The 20,771-nt window shown below is 45.3% G+C and overlaps 1 protein-coding gene across 1 annotated transcript in view; it reads right to left on the bottom strand.

The window, feature by feature from the left end:
• Positions 1-2,344: 2,344 nt before the first annotated feature.
• The window catches only part of Spindoc (spindlin interactor and repressor of chromatin binding), a 20,934-nt gene continuing 2,507 nt past the window's right edge, over positions 2,345-20,771 (bottom strand). Inside the window, exons 2-6 of the mRNA XM_028771269.1 lie at positions 15,940-16,269; positions 15,715-15,864; positions 15,453-15,578; positions 15,093-15,290; positions 2,345-2,591 (exon numbers count right to left, since the gene is read on the bottom strand). Of these exons, the coding sequence (XP_028627102.1) occupies positions 2,380-2,591; positions 15,093-15,290; positions 15,453-15,578; positions 15,715-15,864; positions 15,940-16,269 (1,016 nt within the window). The 3' untranslated portion in view covers positions 2,345-2,379. The remainder of the gene's footprint in view (positions 2,592-15,092; positions 15,291-15,452; positions 15,579-15,714; positions 15,865-15,939; positions 16,270-20,771) is intronic.

The following is a 20,771-nucleotide window of genomic DNA, read 5'->3' as shown; positions in this document are numbered from 1 at the left end:
GTTTGTTTGTTTTTTTGAGACAGGGTTTCTCTGTGTAGCCCTGGCTGTCCTGGAACTCACTCTGTAGACCAGGCTGGCCTCGAACTCAGAAATCTGCCTGTCTCTGCCTCTCAAGTGCTGGGATTAAACATATTTTTTTGTTTGTTTGTTTTTTGTTTTTCGAGACAGGGTTTCTCTGTATAGCTCTGGCTGTCCTGGCACTCACTCTGTAGACCAGGCTCACCTTGAACTCAAACATATTTTTTTTAAGTGTGATAATTGTACAATTTATTGAATAGTCAATTGCTCAGAGATGCAAACAGAAGTACTTGCAGATGAAAACATGCTTGGTGTATACCTCAAAATATCCTGAAGAGTCACAGTAGACACAATATGGAGCCAGCTTAGAGACCCATCCACAAATCCATGGATAAAGAAACTTGCTGGGTGCAGTAGTTTGATGAAAATAATTCCAGAACTTATGATACTGAGGCTGGAGGACTGTCACAAGTTGGAAGTCAGCATGGACTACAGAGCAACTTCCAGGCCAGCTTGGGCTACACAGTGAGTTCTACTCTCGGCTACAGGCAAGAATAAAGTTGAACAAGGTGGTCCAGGCCTTTAGTCTCAGGATGTAGGAGGCAGGGGCAGGTGCATCTCTGTGAGTTTGAAGTCAACCTGGTGTACACAGTGAATTCTAGGCTAGCCAAGGCTACATAAAAAGATCCTGTCTCAACAAAACAAAACCTATGATAAATAAAGTGCTCTTTCTTCAAGCTGGTTTTCTACTTAGCATGTATTTCTGTTTACTATTGGTCTCTCCCCAGAACAGTCACACCATGACATAGGGCTTGTTTGGCTTCCTCCTGGTTCTGCTTTCAATGTCTAGAACCCTGTCTAGAACCTTGTGACATAAAGGAGTCACTCAGCATTGGGAAATCCGCCTGCCTCTGTCTCCCGAGTGCTGGGATTAAAGGTGTCCGCCACCACCGCCTGGCAACCTTGAAACTTTAACTCCCGAATCTACTTCATTCCTGTCTCTTCTCCTGGACAAGGACCTTTTACATTCTAGGACTCCTGAGAATATCAGATGGCTTAAAAGGGCCAATTCTCAGCAGTCCAGTATGAGATCTCTGGCCTCATAGGGAATTTAGCTTAAGCAAGTACACAGCATATCCTGACTCTTCATGATGGACGCGTAGCTTCCTCTTTACCTTTCCCCAAGCCTCCATAATATACCAGGAACAGTCAGCAGTGTGGGGTGGCCCCACCTTCACTATACCTCCTGGGGATTCTGAACTGGACAATGAAATCTAGGATTTGAGAGGAAGCAATCTGGGATGTTCATTTTCACCCCAAGTGCAAAAGCCACAGATTAGGTCTATGTAGAGATAGCTCAGGATGCCTAGATCTGCAGACCCTAGGCAGACTTGGGTTAAGGCTGGGGAATAGAAGTGAATTGTATAGTGGAGGGTACAGTCCTTTGAGAAAGCGGGGATGTACCACCTTCACATCAAGGGGAGGTATTTATGCAGACTGGCCAGGATCAGGTCCCAGTAACTCTTAGCTCCTTGGGTGCGAGTGTCCCCAGCCCCATAGTAGCTTTGCTTGGACACAGCACTACTAGGTGGGTAGATCAGGTAAAGAAAACCGGTCTCTCAGGTGCCTAACACCAAGTTAAAACAGATCCTGAGGTCCAAGCAAGCTCTACTCTGGGGTCACTTCTGCTTTCCCCTGGACAGGGGTCTCTGGCTCCCACCCAGGACTACTTTTCAGTTTTTTGTCCGTCAAGCTGCTTCCCCCAATGACAGCGCACACAGAACTTTTAATAAAAAAAAAATAATTTATTGTCAACAAAGGCAATATATACAACAGGACAATAGATGCAACAGGACGACAGGTAAAGGGGTGGTAACGGGAGCCTCGGGCAGGGACAAGGCGGTAAGAGGTAATGGAGGCCTCCTGCTGTAGGAGCCAGAAGTGGGGGAGGAAAGGTGTCCCCCGAGGTAGTGGGACTCAGTTCAAACCCCATCATGACCACCTCTGCATAAGGCACTGTGCCAGGGGAGAATGGTGGGGAGCTGAGAGGAAGGAGGTGGGGTTATAGGGTCAGCAAAGGATTGGGGAAGGTGTTCTCCACAGGCCTAATGCCTTACCACCCAACAACCTAAGCCACCTCTGCCTACCTCAGGCTTGGCCAAGGGCAGGCATTTTCTAGTACCCCGATGTGACAGTGATGTCACCCCTCCCCCCTCCACACTGTCCTGGCACCTGTTCTTAAAAACTCTCCATCAGGTGGCCAAGCTGGGCAGATCTGAGATTTAAGCCAATGGGGGATAACTACCTCCTCCCACCCACCTTTCCTTCTTCCCACCCCTCCCTCTCTAGAAAACTAAAAACCTACACTCCACTTCCTGCCTCTGGATGTCCCTTAACAGTGGCACTGGATTCTGACAGAACCGTGGGCCAGTCTGGGTTGTCACCTGTTCCCACCCCCTTGGTGCCCTGGGGGTGCTTGGACCAGTCCTGTAAGAGGCTGACGGCCGGTGGTTCCTCCATCCGAACACGGATAACCTGGAGATCCAGTGTCCCACGGAGCCCCGGAGGGGAGGCTGGGAAGGGATGGGAGCAGAGAGCACAGTCAGACCTTCCAATGGTCCCCAAAACTGCAAGTCATACCATTCTCTTTCCCATAGCTCAGTATCTTGTTCTGGGAGAAGTCCAAGGAAAGTACAAGGCTCACTCTTAATGACCAGGAATGGCTGGCCTTACAGCCTTAGACACACAGCAAGCATTAAATGCAGCTTCTGCCCTGTGTATTTAGCATATAGGTTCACAGGGCCCATGATGTCACTCTCCGACTTCTAACTTCAAGACTGCACATAGAAGTGATATGGTAGGGAACACCCAGAAGTCTAAACATGGCTTTGGCTGCATAGCACAGGACTGATAAGGCAGAGCATACACGGCACACAGACACCCTGAGTCAGTGACTGAGAGCTTTGCTCTGCAGTCTTTATCCAGGCTCCACATCCTTTGAGCTGATAGGTCTTATAGTCAGGTATCTTAACAACATGGTGAAGTTACTGAGAATGGCAAAGCTGGCTTCCAGCTAGGTCAAGGTAGAAACACAAAAATGTCCTTGACTTGGGCCCATGCAAGTGATATATGGCAAGTCAATCCCAGCACTAGGGAGGCAGAGGCAGGAGTTAAAGGCTATGGCTCACTGATTAAGGGCACTGGCTGCTCTTCCAGAGGACCGCAGTTCAATTTCCAGAACCAACCAGAACCTCACACCTTTCTATAACTCAGTTCCAGAACTTCTGACACTTTTATACAGATATCCATGCAGCCAAAACACCACTAAACATAAAATAAAAATAAAGAGACCGGTCTGATCTTAGAAAGAAAAATGAAAAAGAGATTTCAGGTTCAACCACTGCAAAGAGGGAATAAAATAAAATAAAGCCAGGCAGTGCTGGCAGACACCTTTAATCCCAGCATGAGACGAGAGGCAGATGATTTCTGTTATTTTTTTACCAAGAAAATTTTTTTCTTTATACAATTTAAGACAGATACGATTTTGCTGTTTTTTTTTTCCTGGAGTTTAAAATTATGCATGAGAATACAAGATAAGCACCGTGACCCACATCTTTAATGTCAGCACTTGGGAGGCAGAGGGGTTAGATCTCTGAGTTTGAGGCCAGCCTGTCTATGCTACACAGTGAGTTCTATGACAGCCAAGTCTATATAGAGACCCTGTTCAAAAACAAAAAAAGAACTGAGAATATAGCAAGTGCAGTGGTAGAGTACTTGCCTGGACAATTCTAAGTTCTGGGTTCACACGACTTTCTCTCTCTCTCTCTCTCTCTCTCTCTCCCCCTCTCTCTCTCTCTCTCTCTCTCTCTCTCTCTCTCTCTCTCTCTCTCCCTCTCTCTCCTCCCCCTCCCCCTTTCTAACTCTCTATCTATTGATTCATCAAACTAGGTGTGGACCACATACATGCTCTTAACTCCAGCCTATAGGAAGGTGGAGAAAGAAAATTATAACCCAAAGCTCAAGGCCTATATGGGCAACTGAGTAAGACCCTGTCTCACAATAAAAAGTAAAGACAGTGGGGCAGTAGCTCAGAGGCACAACACTAAGGGCTGAGTTGGTGCCCTAGTTCTCATTTCCCGAGGGAAAGTTAAGGCAACATTACATCAGAGTAGTGGCAGTTGGTAGGAGTAAACTGAAGTTTGCTAATGGGCTGACATGGAGTTTGAGACAGAAAGGGGTAACTGTAGCAAGTTGCTAGAAAGGGGAAATATGACAAGGCCTTGTAAGGTAGCCCTGCCTGCCATAGAACTTGCTATGTAAACGAGACCGGTCTTAAACTCACAGCAATCTGCCTGCCTCTGCCCCCTGAGTGCTAGGGTTATTTGTTTTGTTTTGAGACAGGAGTTCACTCAGTAGCCCAGGATGGGCCCCAAACTCATCACTATCCTCTTGCCTCAGCCTCACTAGTGTTGAGATTACAGTCAGTTGTTGTCATACTCTGCTGACAACTTTTAATCCACCAAACCAAATAGAGGAAACATCTAGCTACTAGGAGAGAGGTTATTAACCAAAGAGAGGGCCAGGCTATGACCTCACAGATAGTATCTAGAGCTATGGACCCAGATGTCATCTCCTAAATACATATAAACAACATTGTCTATGCTAAACTTGGAAGTGTTATGACCACTGGGCTCATCATAGGGCTAATAAGCTTACAGTCTAGAAAAGGAATGACAGACAACAATATGATGTGCTACTGTACGAATCAATAAAAAATAAGCAAGGGATGTGAGAAAGGTCAGGTGTGATGGTATATACATCTGTAATCCCAGCACTTGGGAAGAAAAGGGTATGAGGGTCTACAAGGGTATGTATAACCTGTTCCAGGCTATGACAGAAGGTAGAAACGGAGCGAGAGAATACAAAGACCTAAATACTGGCTCTAACCTTATGGCAATCAATGGGAGTTGGCAAAGAAGAAACTTTGGTGTAGAATGTTATAGATAAAGTTAGCCCAGTGGACTCCAGAGACAAGTAGAAGACAGTTGACAAGAGTAAAGGTTCCAGCCTGGAAATAAGTGGGACAGTGGTCAGAGGGATGAAGGAGTCAAGAAAGAAGAAATAACAGCTTCGTGCAGGCTGATAGAAGATCTAGAAGAGGTGACAGCCAAAGACAGGAGAAAATCAATTGCTTTTACAAAGGGAGATAGCCCCTGCTAGGGTCAGTCCAGCCTTCTACTGGAGATACACTTGAACCCAGACACTAAAACAGAGGACTCGTGTTAACAATTTCTTCTGAGATTGAAACATTCTGTCTTTAAGCTCCTTAAGTAGAAAGGTTAAACAACTCAAAATAGTTTCAGGAAGTCCCCCAAACTAGCTAAATTCACTAAGCCCCTCCCTACAAGTGTAAACAATAAAAACTGTGAGTACCTCTCAGAGAAGTAAAGCTGAGCTTCAAAGACACTCAAGAGAAAAACTGCCTGAGACCACACCAACTGCCTGGAAGAAGCAGAAACCAACTTTGAAGAGGTTGCATGGAAGAGGTTTAGCCTAACTGAGCTGCCTATAGGCCATGCAGTGTGCACCAAATTTCCACCTTTGTGAGTGACATGTCACCCATGGCTTTGGTAATGCAGCTACCTTTGAATAATTTCTGTTCCTGTAAATAATCCCTCATCCATATTCCTGTGACAATAAAACCATTGGTTCACCACATTGGACTTTGGTGGCATGCATACTTTTGGTCTGTTGCAGGTTCTTTAATGGGGTGGGGAAGATAGATTTGTGTGAATTGCATCTCCTAAAGAAAAGTTTTGCCACACAACAGGGCTGTGTATCAGCTTGCAACTGGGTGTCTGGTAGAAGCATGACAAGTTACAACTTGTTGGGTGAGTGATCCTGGCTAAGAAACTGTACAAACCTGTGGTGGTTTGAATACGCTTGGCCCACTGGAAGTGGCACTAGTAGGAGGTATGGCCTTGTTGGAAAAGTCTGATTATGTGTAAGCAGGCTATGAGACTTTATGCTCAAGCTACACCTAGCATGGATGAGACCCTCCTCCTGGCTGCCTGCATCCTTCTGGTCTAGATGTAGAATAGAACCCTCCTGCCCTTATATATCATGTCTAGAATCACCAGGGCACAGAATAATTGTCTAGCTATCTGAGGAACTGCCAAACTGCTTTTCCATAGTGGCTATATCATCTTACACTCTAACCAGAAATACATCGTCTTTCTTTAAAAAAATAAAAAAATGTAGAATTCCCCCACCATGCCTGCCTGGACACTGCCATGCTTTCTGTCTTGATGATAGAGTAAATCTCTGAACCTGTAAGCCAACCCTATTAGATGTTGTCCTTTATTAAGAGTTACAATGGTCATGGTGTCTCTTTACAGCAATTTAAGACCTAAACTAAGACAATGCCCAAGGCCTAGCACCCCACAGCACTTTACTTTTTCAGTATTGGAGATAAACTCTTGGCTGGACACAGCAGTTTATGCTTATAATCTTAGCTTCAAGGGGTGAGGCCAGAGAACTAAGAGATCAAGGTTAGCCTGGCCTACAGAACAGACTCTATAAGAGCACTGGCTACTTTTGCAAAGGACTCAGGTTCAATTTCCCACATCTACATGGTGGCTCACAACCATCTGCAATTCTGCAGGTGATTCTGGAGTCAGCAGGTCCCAGGCACCAATGATGTACAGACTTACATGTGGACCAAACAACCATACACATTGGGATTTTATACACATGTTAAACAAGTGTCCCATGCTAGTAACTTCCTTTGCTTTTTTTTTTTTTAAATTTTAATGTATTCATTTTACTTTTTAAAATTTTTTGCTGGGCGGTGGTGGCGCACACCTTTAATCCCAGCACTTGGGAGGCAGAAACAGGCGGATTTCTGAGTTCGAGAGTTCAAGGCTAGCCTGGTCTACAGAGTGAGTTCCAGGACAGCCAGGGCTACACAAAGAAACCCTGTCTCGAAAAACAAAACAAAACAAAAAAAAATTTGTGGTTCTTTGTGAGTTTCACGTGATGCACCCTAGTCCCTCTCATCTCCTAGACCCTGCGTATCTGTCCCCCTGCCCTTGTAACCTCCTTCCTAAAACACACACAAACACAGCATAGAAAACACATCATCGTGGAAGCTGTAGCGGGTCACTGTGTGCCCTGCAGTACAGCTGTGTCCACACACCTTCATCTGCAGATGCTCAGGGTTAGTTTTACTCACTGTGGCTCTGTACAAGAGCTACGGATGAAGTGAGGTAGCATGGCATGGTGTGGGAGTGTAGGGAAGAGGAAACTTTCATAGTTGGTGTTCTTTTTTTGGTTTTTGAAGATATTATTTCTCTGTGTAGTCCTGCCTGTCCTAGAACTCGCTCTATAGACCAGGCTGGCCTCCAACTCACAGAGATCCATCTACCTGCCTCTGTCTCCCAAATACTGAAATTAAAGTTGTGCACCACCACACCCAGCTTGGTGTTCTCCTAATGAGAACCAGGCATCAAACTTACATCTGGTTTGTACAGCAAGTATTTACCCTGGAGCCAACTCTCTAGCCATGGCCTTTCTTTTGAGGTGTTATCTAGCTACTTTGCCTAGGCTGGCATCAGGTACCTGAGCTCAAAGGCACAGGCTGGGACTACAGGTGTACAACATTACAACGCCTGGTTTACAGTTTTTCCTTCTGTAAAACCAAACCATAAAGCTTACTATGCACTACTTTCATGATCAAGACATTACAAAAAGCTCAGAACTTAGTTAAGGATCCAGAAGCTGGAGACTACTCAAGCTACTGATTCCTTTGGGTGACGAGGGGGCAGAGGAATCAATGGATGGAGATAAAAAAGCAGAGAGCAAAGCCTGATGTGATGGAGACCAGAACACTAAAGCCAAGGAACAGAAGCTGGGAGCCACTGAACTGCTGAGCTGAGTTTAATCCCAGTGGAAGGAAGAACTGACTCCTGAAGGCTGTCCTCTGACCTCCTCTACACTATGGCATGTGCCCTCCCACAAGTAAATAAAACAAAAGCTCTTTAAAAGCTTGGCAAATAAGGAAAGAAAGCTGGGAGATTTGATTACTAGTCTTTGGGACAAACTGGTACCTTCCACTCTTGGGCCCTAGAAGAGGTCTCTTCCTGAGTGGGCTGCTCCAACTCTTACTTCCCACCCAATCCTTTCCAACTGTACGGTCACACTCATTCCTTCTGCAGAGGCTGGACCAAGCCCATTTCTTTTAGTTCTCACTAAGGACAAACCCTACATAAGGAGCTTGGAAATGACACACCACTCAAGTGACAAGTAAGAGCAGAAAGCAATTTCTAGCTCAAGAGCTTTCTTTATGTCGGGTTGCAGGGTATTTCATCATACTGTGAACCCTGAGACTGGGTTATTTATTGGAAAAACTTGGTGTGGCTCATCCCTAGCACACACCTTTAATCCAATCAATCCAAACAATCTGTTTGTTGTAAACAGAATTAAAGTCAACCATAAGTCAAGCAACCTGTTGACAGGTAGTGAACATAAGAGAGTAAGAGGAAGTCAGGAGGATACAGAGAGACACACAGGAAGTAAAGGGAGGGACATTCAGTTGGGGGCAGGGGTTGAGACAACATGGAGAAGAATTTTCTTTTTGGGATGCTGGCTATAAAGGAAGGTCAGCTGAGTGCTTTCTCTGCCTCTCTGATTCAGCAGGCTTTCACCCCACCAGCTGGTTCCCAGGTCTAAATTGGCAAAACCGAACGATTGAGATTTTGTTATAAACAATATTTGGCAATCCAACACTAACAGAGAAATTACACCTTACCAGGCAGTGGTGGTGCACAACTTTAATCCTAGCACTTGGGAGGCAGAGACAGGCGGATTTCTGAGTTTGAGGCCAGCCTGGTCTGCAGAGTGAGTTCCAGGACAGCCAGGGCTACACAGAGAAACTCTGTCTCGAAAAACAACAACAACAACAACAAAAAAAAAAAAAACAAGAAAAAACAAAAAAAAAAAAAGAAAGAAAAGAAAGAAAAAAAAAGAAATTACACCAGTTGCAGACAAACTAAGAAGCCATCAGATTTTGGAAGCCCTCAAGAAGATAGTTAAGGATGGGAAAAACCAGGCTGGTGAGATGGCTCAGCACTTAAGAACACTGACTGGAGGTCGTGAGTTCAAATCCCAGCAACCACATCGTGGATCACAACCATCTGTATGTAATGAGATCTGATGCCCACATATGAGTGAGCCAGGGCCTGGAGCGAGTGGGGTGGGAGCAAGAGGAAGAAGGGAAGAGGAAAAAACAAAACACAAAAACAAACAAACAAACAAACAAACAAAAAACCCATTGGTCTGAATTTAATCAAGGGATAGAACAGCTTCAGTAGATAAAACAAAAAATTTAGGGGAGACCAGAAAACAAGTCTTTTGGTGAACTGCTATATTTACAGCAGAGACCAGGGTAAACATACAAACAAATGGCATGAAATTAAAGGTTTAGACGACATAGGAACAGATGTAATAATAATTTCACCAAAATATTGGTACCCAGATTGGCTTCTTCAGGAAGTAAATATTCAACTTCTGGGGATTGGAACTTTATCTCAGGTAAAACAAAGTGCAAGATGAGTGTACAGGGTCAGAAGGACAAAGAGGAAAATTAAAGCCATATGTGGCTAATGTGGCCATGAGTTTATGGGGACATGATTTGTTGCAGCAATGAAAAACACTGATTAAAATTCCTCCAATCTCAGATACAAACCATAATGAATGCTTCTGAGGAAAATATTTAAAGGTATTATCAAGAATAGTCAGACTGCCTGTGTCCTGTCCATGAGCAGAACACAACAGCTTCGGAGAGAGACTGGATAACAGAAAGCCCCTTGGAATTAGGGCTGGGGCAGGGTTTTGCTTTTATCTTTCCAGGAGAATAAAAGCATCAAACTAAGGAAGCCAGAGAGCACTGGACAAGAGAAACATCTGAAGAAAGAGGACGGAGAGTGTGTCCCAAGACAGAGCGTGAACTGGCCAAGTAGTATCGCTCACCTCCAGCTCACCTCTGCTGTCCTCAGCAGACCTAAGTGGAAACTGTCTGTCTGTCATGGCAGTTCAATTAAAACTTAAGGCTGGCTGTGGGATTGGACCATGGCTCTCTCCCTTAAACTCATGAATGCTTGTTAAAGGAAGAACCACCTGGTATGAGACAAACAAAAAACAAAGGCCACTAATTTCATAACCTTCTGGTTTTTGTTTGACTCTAAAACTTTTGTGAAGGTATAAATATTATCTCAAAATCTGTAAAATTATATATGTATGACCTCTGTTGTGATACTAGTAGTTATACAGAATACTGGAAATAAGTTTGAACTGGCTTCCTGTATGTGTTGGAGTCTGAAACAGGAAACTAGAAACAAACTTTGTGTACTTAATAGATTATGACCCTCAAACCTTTCTGAGATCTGTTGAAAGAGAGCTGCTTAAATTTTCTACCATTCCTAACAGTAACCTTTGAAGTCTCTGAGAACATGATGGGACCCTGTAAAGATGAATCCACCTGGATTGTGGTATCGCTAACCACAGGGCAAAACTGCCCCATGCCTCTTCTGCCACCAGGTTTTGCAATCAACGGACACCTTTGCGTTGGCTGTTGTGTTCTACCTAGCCAGGATTGGTATTAAGCTGACAAACATCACCCAAAGATCAGCTTTGGATTACAGACTGCTCAGGACACTCAAATTGCTGAGTTCATAGGACACTGACATGAACATTTTCACAGAATTTTTTTTTTTAAAAAAGATTAAATAAATAATTTATTTATTTATTTTATGTATTTACCATTGCTCTCTTCAGACACACCAGAAGAGGGCATCAGAGCCCATTAAAGATGGTTGTGAGCCACCATGTGGTTGCTGGGACTTGAACTCAGGACCTCTGGAAGAGCAGTCAGTGCTCTTAACCACTGAGCCATCTCTCCAGCCCTTACAGAATTTTTGAATACAAAATACTTAAGTCTCGCTGGGCGGTGGTGGCGTACACCTTTAATCCCAGCACTCGGGAGGCAGAGTCAGGTGGATTTCTGAGTTCGAGGCCAGCCTGGTCTACAGAGTGAGTTCTAGGACAGCCCGGGCTATACAAGAGAAACCTTGTCTCGAAAACCCAAAAAAAAAAAAAAAAAAAAAAAAGGAGAAATGTTGCAGAATATTTGATCATGCTTTGAACCCTGAGACTGTATTATTTACAGAAAGAAAAAAAAAAACAAAACTGTGATGTGGTTTAGCCTTAGCACTTACCTTTAATCCAAAAGCTTTCTGTTTATCGTAAACAAGATTAAATAAAATAAAACATAGGTCAAGAAAGAGGTAGAGCAAGCAACCAGTTGACAGGGAGTGAATATAGGAGAAAAAAACAAACACTGAGTAAGAAGTCAGGAGGATGGACAGAGACGCACAGGAAGTAGGAGAGACATTCACTGGGGGGAGGGGCTGAAACAATGTGGAGATGGAGAGCTCTCCTTTTAGGATGTACTTTCTCTGATCTAGCAGGCGCTCACCACAGCAACTGGCTTCCAAGTCTGAATTGGTAAAATCAAATAATTTGTTAAAAACAACATACTAGAGACATGGCTCAGCAGTTAAGAGCAATGACTGCTCTTCCAGAGGTCCTGAGTACCCAGAAACCACAAGGTGGCTCACAACCATCTGTAATGGGATCCAATGGCCTCTTCTGGTGTGTCTGAAGACAGTGACAGTGTATTGCATATATAAAATAAATACTTTTTTTTTCTTTCTTTTTTTCGAGACAGGGTTTCTCTGTATAGCCCTAGCTGTCCTGGAACTCACTCTGTAGACCAGGCTGGCTGGCCTCAACTCACTCTGTGGACCAGGCTGGCCTCGAACTCAGAAATCCACCTACCTCTGCCTCCCAAGTGCTGGGATTAAAGGCGTGCACCACCACTGCCCAGCAAGATAAATAAATCTTAAACAAACAAAAACCCACCCAACATACTGTTCTAGATGCTGAGGACATAAAAGTGAGTGAAACCAAAGGACCTTTTGAGGCTCCCATTTGCACGTGTAGGCAAATTTCCTTTCCCTCTGCACTCCCTGCTCAGTTCAGCTTGGAGAGACCTTGCCTGTAGCTTGGTGATCAGCCTCCAAAGTACTTCGAAAGTGGAGACCAGAGGATCAGGAATTTAATGCCAGCCTTAGTTACATAGTTTAAAGCCAGCCTGAGCTATAGAAGACCGTTTCGCCAGGCGGTGGTGGCGCTTGCCTTTAATCCCAGCACTTGGGAGGCAGAGGCAGGCGGATTTCTGAGTTTGAGAGTTTAAGGCCAGCCTGGTCTACAGAGTGAGTTCCAGGACAGCCAGGGCTACACAGAGAAACCCTGTCTCGAAAAACAAACAAACAAACAAACAAAAAAACAAAACAAAAAAAGCAAAGCCAGGCATCATACAGTGGCTTACAATTATATTCTAAGCACTTGGGAAGCTGATCAAAGAAAAATCAGCCATCATGTGTACTAAGTAAACTGGGCGAACAGAGTAAAAACCCTCTTCAACCCTTCTCCCCTGAAAGGCCTTCTGGACAGATCATCTTCAGTTAATTTTCTCTCTTACTTTGTAAACTCCTTTACCTCTTGTTTCTCTATCTAGGATTTTTACTCTTTCCTCTTTGCAGGGGTAGAAAGTTTACTGACATGGAAGCTGTATACCCTGGGGCTGTCAAGCCTCTGGGTTCCCAACAAGAAATCAGCAGTAGCAGCAGCTCTGTCCTGACAAGGTTCCATGTATCATGACAGCACCAGGACATACTGCCACCTCCTCAGTCCCATTCTCTCCCTTTGCCATCACCTGTGGTGCCCTGACCCTTCCAGTTTGCTTCAACTCACCACCCCAGACAGGTAGTTTGGGACTGGGACACCCCAAGACTCAAGATAAAGGAGTCCTTCATACAGGCAGATGAAGGCAGAAGACCCCAGGTTGATCTAGAAGGCCCAGAAGCATGCATGCAACTCCAAGGAGGATACGCTCACCCAGGAATTAACACTGGAATGTGGCAAGCTGAAGCTCGAGAACACTAAAGCTGACCCAAGTATACAAGTGAGGCCTGTTGTAAGAGTGAAGACCATTCAGGCAAATAGAGGCACATGGCGTACTCCTCTATAGACTTCCAGTGAGGAAGGATATGACCAAACTAGTACAAGTGGGCACTACTGGGGACCTGCAAGGGAAATGACACGTTTGCTTGCCTCCATACTAAAAGCTTACTTCCTCTTTACAAGCCCCATGCCAGAAGCCTGTAGCTGCCTAATAGGTGTTTTACTCACCTCTGCTCCAAAAGTATATTAATGATATATTTCTAACTTTGTGGGACAAGGGTCTAAGCAGTCCCTGGCAGCAACCAATCCTTCATTCACAAGTTCCTTATCCTGAGATGCTGTAATCTGAATTCAATGAGAGACAAGGGAAGGAACCAGGCTCAGTCTCTGTCCCTGGAGGGCATGGCAGTCTTGACTCTCCCACTGTGGTAACAGGACTATAGGTTAGCAGAAAGAGCCTGGAGTCTTAGAGATGGCTCTGTGTTTAAAAACATACACGAGTTTGATTCTTCATATGCACCCTGGTGGCTCAAAATCATCTCTAATTCCATCTCCAGGCCTCCTATACCTCCAGCCTGCAGTACCTCCACGGGTGCTGGCACGCTCATGCACTTACCCACATACAACCTCATACCCTTAATTTAAAATATAATAAAAAAATTTTTCTGAGACAGGGTTTCTTTGTATAGCCTTGGCTGTTGTAGAACTAGCTCTTTAGACTAGGCTGGCCTTGAACTCATGGAGATCCACCTGCTTCTGCCTCTGGGATTAAAGGCATACACCACCACCACCTGGCTATAAAATAACTAATTAAAGAGCTGGACAGTGTAGCAAATGCCTTTAATCCCAGCACTCAGGAGGCAGAGGCAGGGAGGTCTCAAGTGGACTGAAGAAGCCAGCCTGGTTTACATAGTGAGTTCCAGGACAGTCAAAGCTACATAGTGAGATCCTGTCTCAAAATACCAAAAAAATTTAATAAACAAAAATGTGTTTGTTTGTGTTAATTTACTTGGGGGAGGGGAAGCACGTGGGCCATGGCGTACACGTAGAAGTGAATGCTTCTTCATGACAGGGCACCACAGGCATGGCAAAGGGAGAGAATGGGACTAAGGAGGTGGCAGTGTGTCTGCCAAAAGAGGACAATGTCTGGCAGCCTGTTTTCTCCTTCTACCATGTGAGTTCTTGGGACTGAAGCCAAGTCATCAAGCAAGCACCTTCACCTGATGAGCCATCTACCTCCCTGGTCCCCACGTCCAGCTCATGTAAAGAGCTTTTTTAGGTTTTGGTTTTTTAAGATAGGTTCTCACAGCTGGGCAGTGGTGGCGCATGCCTGTAATCCCAGCACTTGGGAGGCAGAGGTAGGTGGATTTCTGAGTTCAAGGCCAGCCTGGTCTACAAAGTGAGTTCCAGGACAGCCAGGACTACAGAGAAACAAACAAACAAACAAACAAACCCAAAAAAAACCAAGATAGGTTCTTACTCTGTAACCTAGGCTACTTCCAACCTGTGGCAAACCTGTCTCAGACTTTAAAGTGTTAGATTATGCTTGGTTTATAAGGTATTTTTATAAGGATTAAATCAATTATATTCCAGAGTTTCTCAGTCAGTAGGCAGGTTATAAACACAAACACCAGCTTTTCCTTGTACTATGGAGTATCCTTTTGCTGTTCGTCACTCACCCATGGCCCCACACCTGTTTAAATGATTGAGTACCTACCTCACTTGGGCCAACTTATCACCAGGGTAAGTTCTTCCAGGGCTCCAGCTGGAACCAGTCTCATGGACTAAGCTGAGCACCAAGCTTTGGGAGGCCTATCAAAACTTAATGACCACTACCAGAGATGCTCAGCTTACAGGACAGCTTCTTCAGCATTCAAACTCCTGACCTTAGCCTTCTCTTGGAGGCTTAAACGCCCAGCATCTCTATCCTGGGCTCTGGCTGTGATTCAAGGACTCGGTTTTCCTCACCAGCCCCTCCCAGGAGGGCTCACCTGAAGAGGGACTTTGTGGCTGGGGCAGGCCCTCGGCAGCTTTGCTGTCATTAGAAGAGTCCTTACTGTCGGTGGTCCTGAGCTGCGTGTGGGAGAAGAGCTGGAGGACGAAGCCAGGGGGGAAGCTGCCATCAGTGAAATGTCGGACTTCAGTTGGTGCTGCGAACGTCTCTGTGGGTGACTCAGGAGATGGGGGGTCTGGAAGAAGGCCACGTAGAAGTGTGAGTAGCAGAGGATAGAACCCAAAGGCAAAAACCCTAAGCTCTGGCTGAGCCCGTGCAGATGCTCTCTGACGCTCACCCCTCATGGACTCCATGCTCCAGTGTTACAGCCAGGCTCAGCACCCCTAAGTCCCCTCACCTGGGTCAGGGTCCAAGTTTTTGGACATATGCCTGCTTCTCTTCTTTCTAGCAGGCTCATCCTCAGGGGACTCTTTCCATCTCTGACCACGGGGCCTTTTATTCCCTTGCTCTATGACAGGGGCAACTGAAAAAGGAAAAAACTTTAGCACTTTAAGGCCACTGTACCCAAGCATTTAACCTCAGGTTCCAGAGAACACCCTCCCACCCCAGCCCCTTAGCACAGAGTGTCCCACTAAGCTGAAGCTCCCCTGTTGACTGACCAGGCAGCTCAAGAGGGCGGAGTCCTCTGGGCCGGAGCCTCTTAGGGAGGGATGGGTTGTCCTCGGAGTCCAAGAGGACCACGATCTCTGCTGGCATCCTGGCAGGATCCGGGTTGGAGATGGGGTCTGGCTGGCCATCCTGGCCTGACTCTGAGGGGGCAAAAGCCCACTGAGCTCAAGGGCCCCCAGAGGCCCCACTTCTCCCTCAGCCCTCACCCTTACTACCTAGGCTGGGCAGGGATGGCTGGTCAGCTTGGATGTCTTGCAGAAGAGCAACCCCTTCACTCCAGGCTTCCAAGATGTTGCTCTTCTCAGAGGGGCTCAGGTCCAGGGTATGAGGATGCTGCTCCAGGATATGTGCACGAGCAGTGTCTGCTGATGGGAACCGGATCTCAGCCCCACACACCATGCAGAGTGCCCGTCCACTGCCTCCTGGGCTGTTCCCCACCAGGAACTCCTGCTCCCATGACACTTGCTGCTTGAACTCCTCACAGCCTTCGACACCTGCTTCCAGCAAGTTAGGCCGAGGTGGCGGCGTCTTTTCCTGTTGGGTGACTGCAGAAAGGAGAATGTGCTGTGAAGATGCCAGGGCTGATGATGCCTTGTGGGATGGTGATTCCTGGGCAGCGCTCCATCTCCCCATCAGACCCCAACAAATCAGCATGAGGCACACAGCCAGGGTGCCTGAAACTGCACTCTTAGCCCTTTACCTTTTATCTAGTCATGAGTCCCACGTTTCCAGAGCTGAAAGAAAGAGATCATATGCCTGCCTTGACCTCTTTGATCATCTGGCAGATATCATTCCTGGGGCTTCTAGGTTTCCTCAACATATCTGGTTTTCTCTATCCATATCTGATTTGTAGACCACAATGTATACTTCAGTCTCAAGTAGTCTAGCCTCAAATTTACTATGTAGTGAAGGTCAATTTTTAATTCCTAATCCTCTTGCTTCCACCATGCCTGGTATCTGAAGTGATAGAAGTCAAACCCAAGGTTTCATGTATGCTAGACAAGCACTCTACCAACTGAGACAACTTTAACTGACCCCCTAAAGTATGAACTAGTCTATGTATGATGTAGGGAGGAGGGGTGAGTGGGGCGGGGACATGACACATGTGACATGACAATGCTTTAGGATGAAGTTCTATTCATCCATCCACCCTCACAGGTGCTCAGAGGATCGAACTTAAGGTCATGCTTAGGTACCCAGGATGGCCTTCAACATACAGTTCTCCTGCCTCAGGTTTTACCACCAGACTCTGCTTTTTAGTTATTCTAGTTTATTTATTTTTTAAACTACTTTTCTGTTGTTGTAATAAAACATCAAGATTAAAGCAACTTGCGGGGTAAAGGGGCTACAGGTTACAATCTATCATTGAGGAAAGCCAAGGAAAGGAGCTTGAAAGCATGCTTCCTCAGCTGGAAGGGGGCAGCCCACGCCTTTAATCCAAGAACTTGGGAGGCAAAGACAGGTGGATCTCTTGTGTTGGGGGCCAACCTGCTCTACAGAGCAAGTTCTAGGACAGCTAGAACTGTATAGAAAAGCTGTCTCAACCAAACAAAATAAAATCATGTTTTCTTTCCAGCTTGGTCTCAGACCAGACCTATCAGTCTAAAAATGCAGAAAGACAGCAACACAGACAACATAGAAAGCTGATTTGCCCTGCATGAGGGCAGCTCAACAAACTTGCTGGGAGAAAAAAAAAAAACAGACAGACCATCAGTTCATTAGACTGGAAAATCTTGATGTGAATGAATGAACATTTGCTGAAGGATGCTCTCGGGACTACAGTCAGGAAGGATCATCCCATCAAAAGATCTCCATAACATTCAGACTTAAGTTTGTGTGACTGGTAAGTGTTTCTGTTGTAAAAGTTAAACTGTGTGCAATTTTCAGCTTAACCAGAAAGGAGGAAGTTACAGAGAAATTTTAATCCAGCAACTTGGATTTGGCTGGAATGACACACCTTTAATCCCTTAGGCTAGAATACAGACACACCCTTAATACACACCTTTAGGGGGCTGGTGAGATGGCTCAGCGGTTAAGAGCACTGACTGCTCTTCTAGAGGTCATGAGTTCAAATCCCAGCAACCACATGGTGGCTCACAACCATCTACAATGAGATCTGGTGCCCTCATATGGGTGTCTAAAGACAGCTACAGTGTACTTACATATAATAAATAAATAAATTAAAAAAAAAAATACACACCTTTAATCCCAAACAGTGAAGGAAACTGCCATTTTTTAAAGTGACCTCTAATTGAGGGGCATACAAAGTGATGAATCAGAGAAAGATGTGATAAAACGAGTCAGAGCTAGGATATGCTCAACTCTAATGAGAATGGATAGGAAGGAGAGGATGTAAGAGAACAGCACAGAGAGTGAAAACACAGTTTTACCAAGACTGTTTTACAGAGACAAGTTACAAGTGAAGACAGAATGAAAAGGAGCCAGAAGATTAGAACAGATTACCAGTGTTAGTTTGAGGCTAAGCAAAGCAATTCAGTCAGAAGCTGAGAGAAGCCACTTTGAATCAGTCAGCTTGAAGAGTAGTTCAGGCTAGAACAGCTGAGTTCAGCCAGCCAGAGCTCAGAAAGAGCTGGAAAGGGTGAGTTTATTCATCAGTAAGCCTCCAAGATGGCAATTACATCTGGTGAGTATGCCTCAGAGGCTGAGACATTCTAGGCCTAGATTAGATTGTATGGAGGCTAGAAGCTTCTAAGCCTAAGCCTTACAGATTAATAGAACAGAGAAACGGCTCTGGGCTCAGCCCAAGCCATGTATTTGCACAGCTTGGGTACAGCTCCCATCTCATCCCTTCATTTGAGAAAATAAGTTACTTTTACATTTCCCCAAGTTGCTTTTGGTCATGGTCATCACAGCAATAGTAACCCCAACTAAGAAAGAAAAGAAAGGGTTTACTTAAAGGTTATAATTCATCATCTAGGGACAAGGCAGAGATTGAAGCAGAAACCAGAGAAAGAAAAGGGGCTTACTGGTTTTTCTCCCAAGCTCCTTCCAGCTACCTTTCTTTACACAGCTCAGGCCCAATTAGCAATCAAGAAAATGCTCTAGAGATAGACCCACAGGGTAATCTGATTGAGGCAACTCTAATTGAGGTTCCATTTTCCCAGATGGCAACCAAGATTAACTACAATAGTATATAGTTTTTTGGGAGTGAAAATACTAAATTTGATCAATGTGATGGTTTGTATATGCTTGGCCCAGGAAGTGGCACTATTAGGAGGTGTAGCCTTGTTGGAGTGTCATTGTGGGTGTGAGCTTTAAAACCCTCATACTAGCTGCCAGGAAGCTAGTCTTCTCCTAGCAGCCTTCAGATGAAGATATAGAACTCTTAGCTCTGCCTGCACCAAGCCTGCCTGGATGCTGCCATGCTCTTACCTTGATGATAATGGACTGAACCTCTGATCCCTCAAGCTAGTCACAATTAAATGTCTACAAGTTGTCTTGGTCATGGTGTCTGTTCACGGCACTAAAACCCTAAGACAATCATTTTATTGTTACCAAAAGAACTGGCATGCAGGAAATAGCTGCCTGCCTGTTTCTCTGTAGGTTAAGGTCTCTCTCAAAGGTCAATCTGTCTCTCACAATCAGTCTTCCTTTTCAGGGTGCTCCAGAAGTATGTGCAATGACGGCCAGGCCTCTTTGGCTTGTGTTCCCAGTTCTCTGCAGATGAGAAAAGCTCCCTCAGGGCAGGAACCCTCAATTCAGAGGCAGCCTGGTTCTCTTCTGCCAGGGCTGTGATTCCTAAGTACTGTAACTCCCCTTCTACCAACTAGGACCTAGGAAGAGGGAGCTACTAAAACATTCTAGGTCTTAGAACCTTTCTTCCATGTGACAGGACCCCTAGTTTCAATTGGTCTTCTTCCCCTAATTCTATTAAACCAGGGCTCATGAAGGTCAACTGACCCAGTCAGCACTTCTTCCACGCAGTCACCTTCTCAATCTTTTTTTTTTTTTTTTTTTTGGTTTTGTTTTGTTTTTCGAGACAGGTTTTCTCTGTGTAGTTCTGGCTGTCCTGGAACTCACTCTGTAGACCAGGCTGGCCTCGAACTCAGAAATCCGCCTGCCTCTGCCTCCCAAGTGCTGGGATTAAAGGCGTGCGCCACCACCGTTCGGCCACCTTCTCAATCTTGACTTCTACTCAAAAAGCATTCAGGGAACTATATGCCCTTGGTTCTCTTTCTGTTCTTCCTCTTGTCACCTACCTGGGTTCTTTTCCCTCCCCTCCAGAAAAACCACACCTAAGACTATTTTATCAACTCCCCACAGAAGCTGTAACCCCAAGCTGACCATCCCATTCCCTTCTATGTCATGTTTCCTCTACAGCACAATACAGGCCCTCAACAGATATCTGTGTCTAAATCTCGAGCACCAACAGCACTAGACATCAATGACAAGGGACTGACCTCAGCTCTTTGATCCCTTTGCACCCTCCTTTGTGTAATTCTCACCTGTTGCCTTCTGACAACTCATATTTTATTTCAGCAGCAGTGGGATTGACTGAAGGGCCATATACTTGTACTTGGTAGCTAGTTGAGTATTCTGCCAATGAACTCTATTTTTGGCTATCTTTTTTACTTTTTGAGACTAGATCTACTAACCAGGCTGGGTTAGAGAATTTGTGATCCTCCTGCATCAGCCTCCTGAGTAACTCAAATTACAAGCCTGCTTATCAGGCCTGGCAACTCATATTTATACCCCAGTGAGGCACTTAAGTCTACACCACAGCACAGCCTGTCTCAGTAAACTAGTAGATCACAGCACAGCCTGTCTCAGTAAACTAGTAGATAATCCTTCCATTTTCAAGTAACAAGACTGGCAGTTTGAATGAGAATGGCCTCCGAAAGACTCGTATTCATGAATGCTTGGTCCATGGTTAGTGGAACTGTTTGAGAATTAGAAGGCGTGGTTTGTTAGAGGTGGTGGATCTCTGGGGTAGGTAGGCTTTGAGGTTTTAAATGCCTAATGCCATTCCCAGTTAGCACCTTCTCTCTCTCTCTCTCTCTCTCTCTCTCTCTCTCTCTTTCTCTCC

The sequence above is a fragment of the Grammomys surdaster genome, unplaced genomic scaffold (assembly GCF_004785775.1).
Source record: "Grammomys surdaster isolate TR1022 unplaced genomic scaffold, NIH_TR_1.0 205, whole genome shotgun sequence".
In the NCBI taxonomy this organism is placed as follows: domain Eukaryota; kingdom Metazoa; phylum Chordata; class Mammalia; order Rodentia; family Muridae; genus Grammomys; species Grammomys surdaster.
Note: the sequence above shows the minus strand (reverse complement) of the source record. Positions and strands in the feature narration are given on the sequence as shown.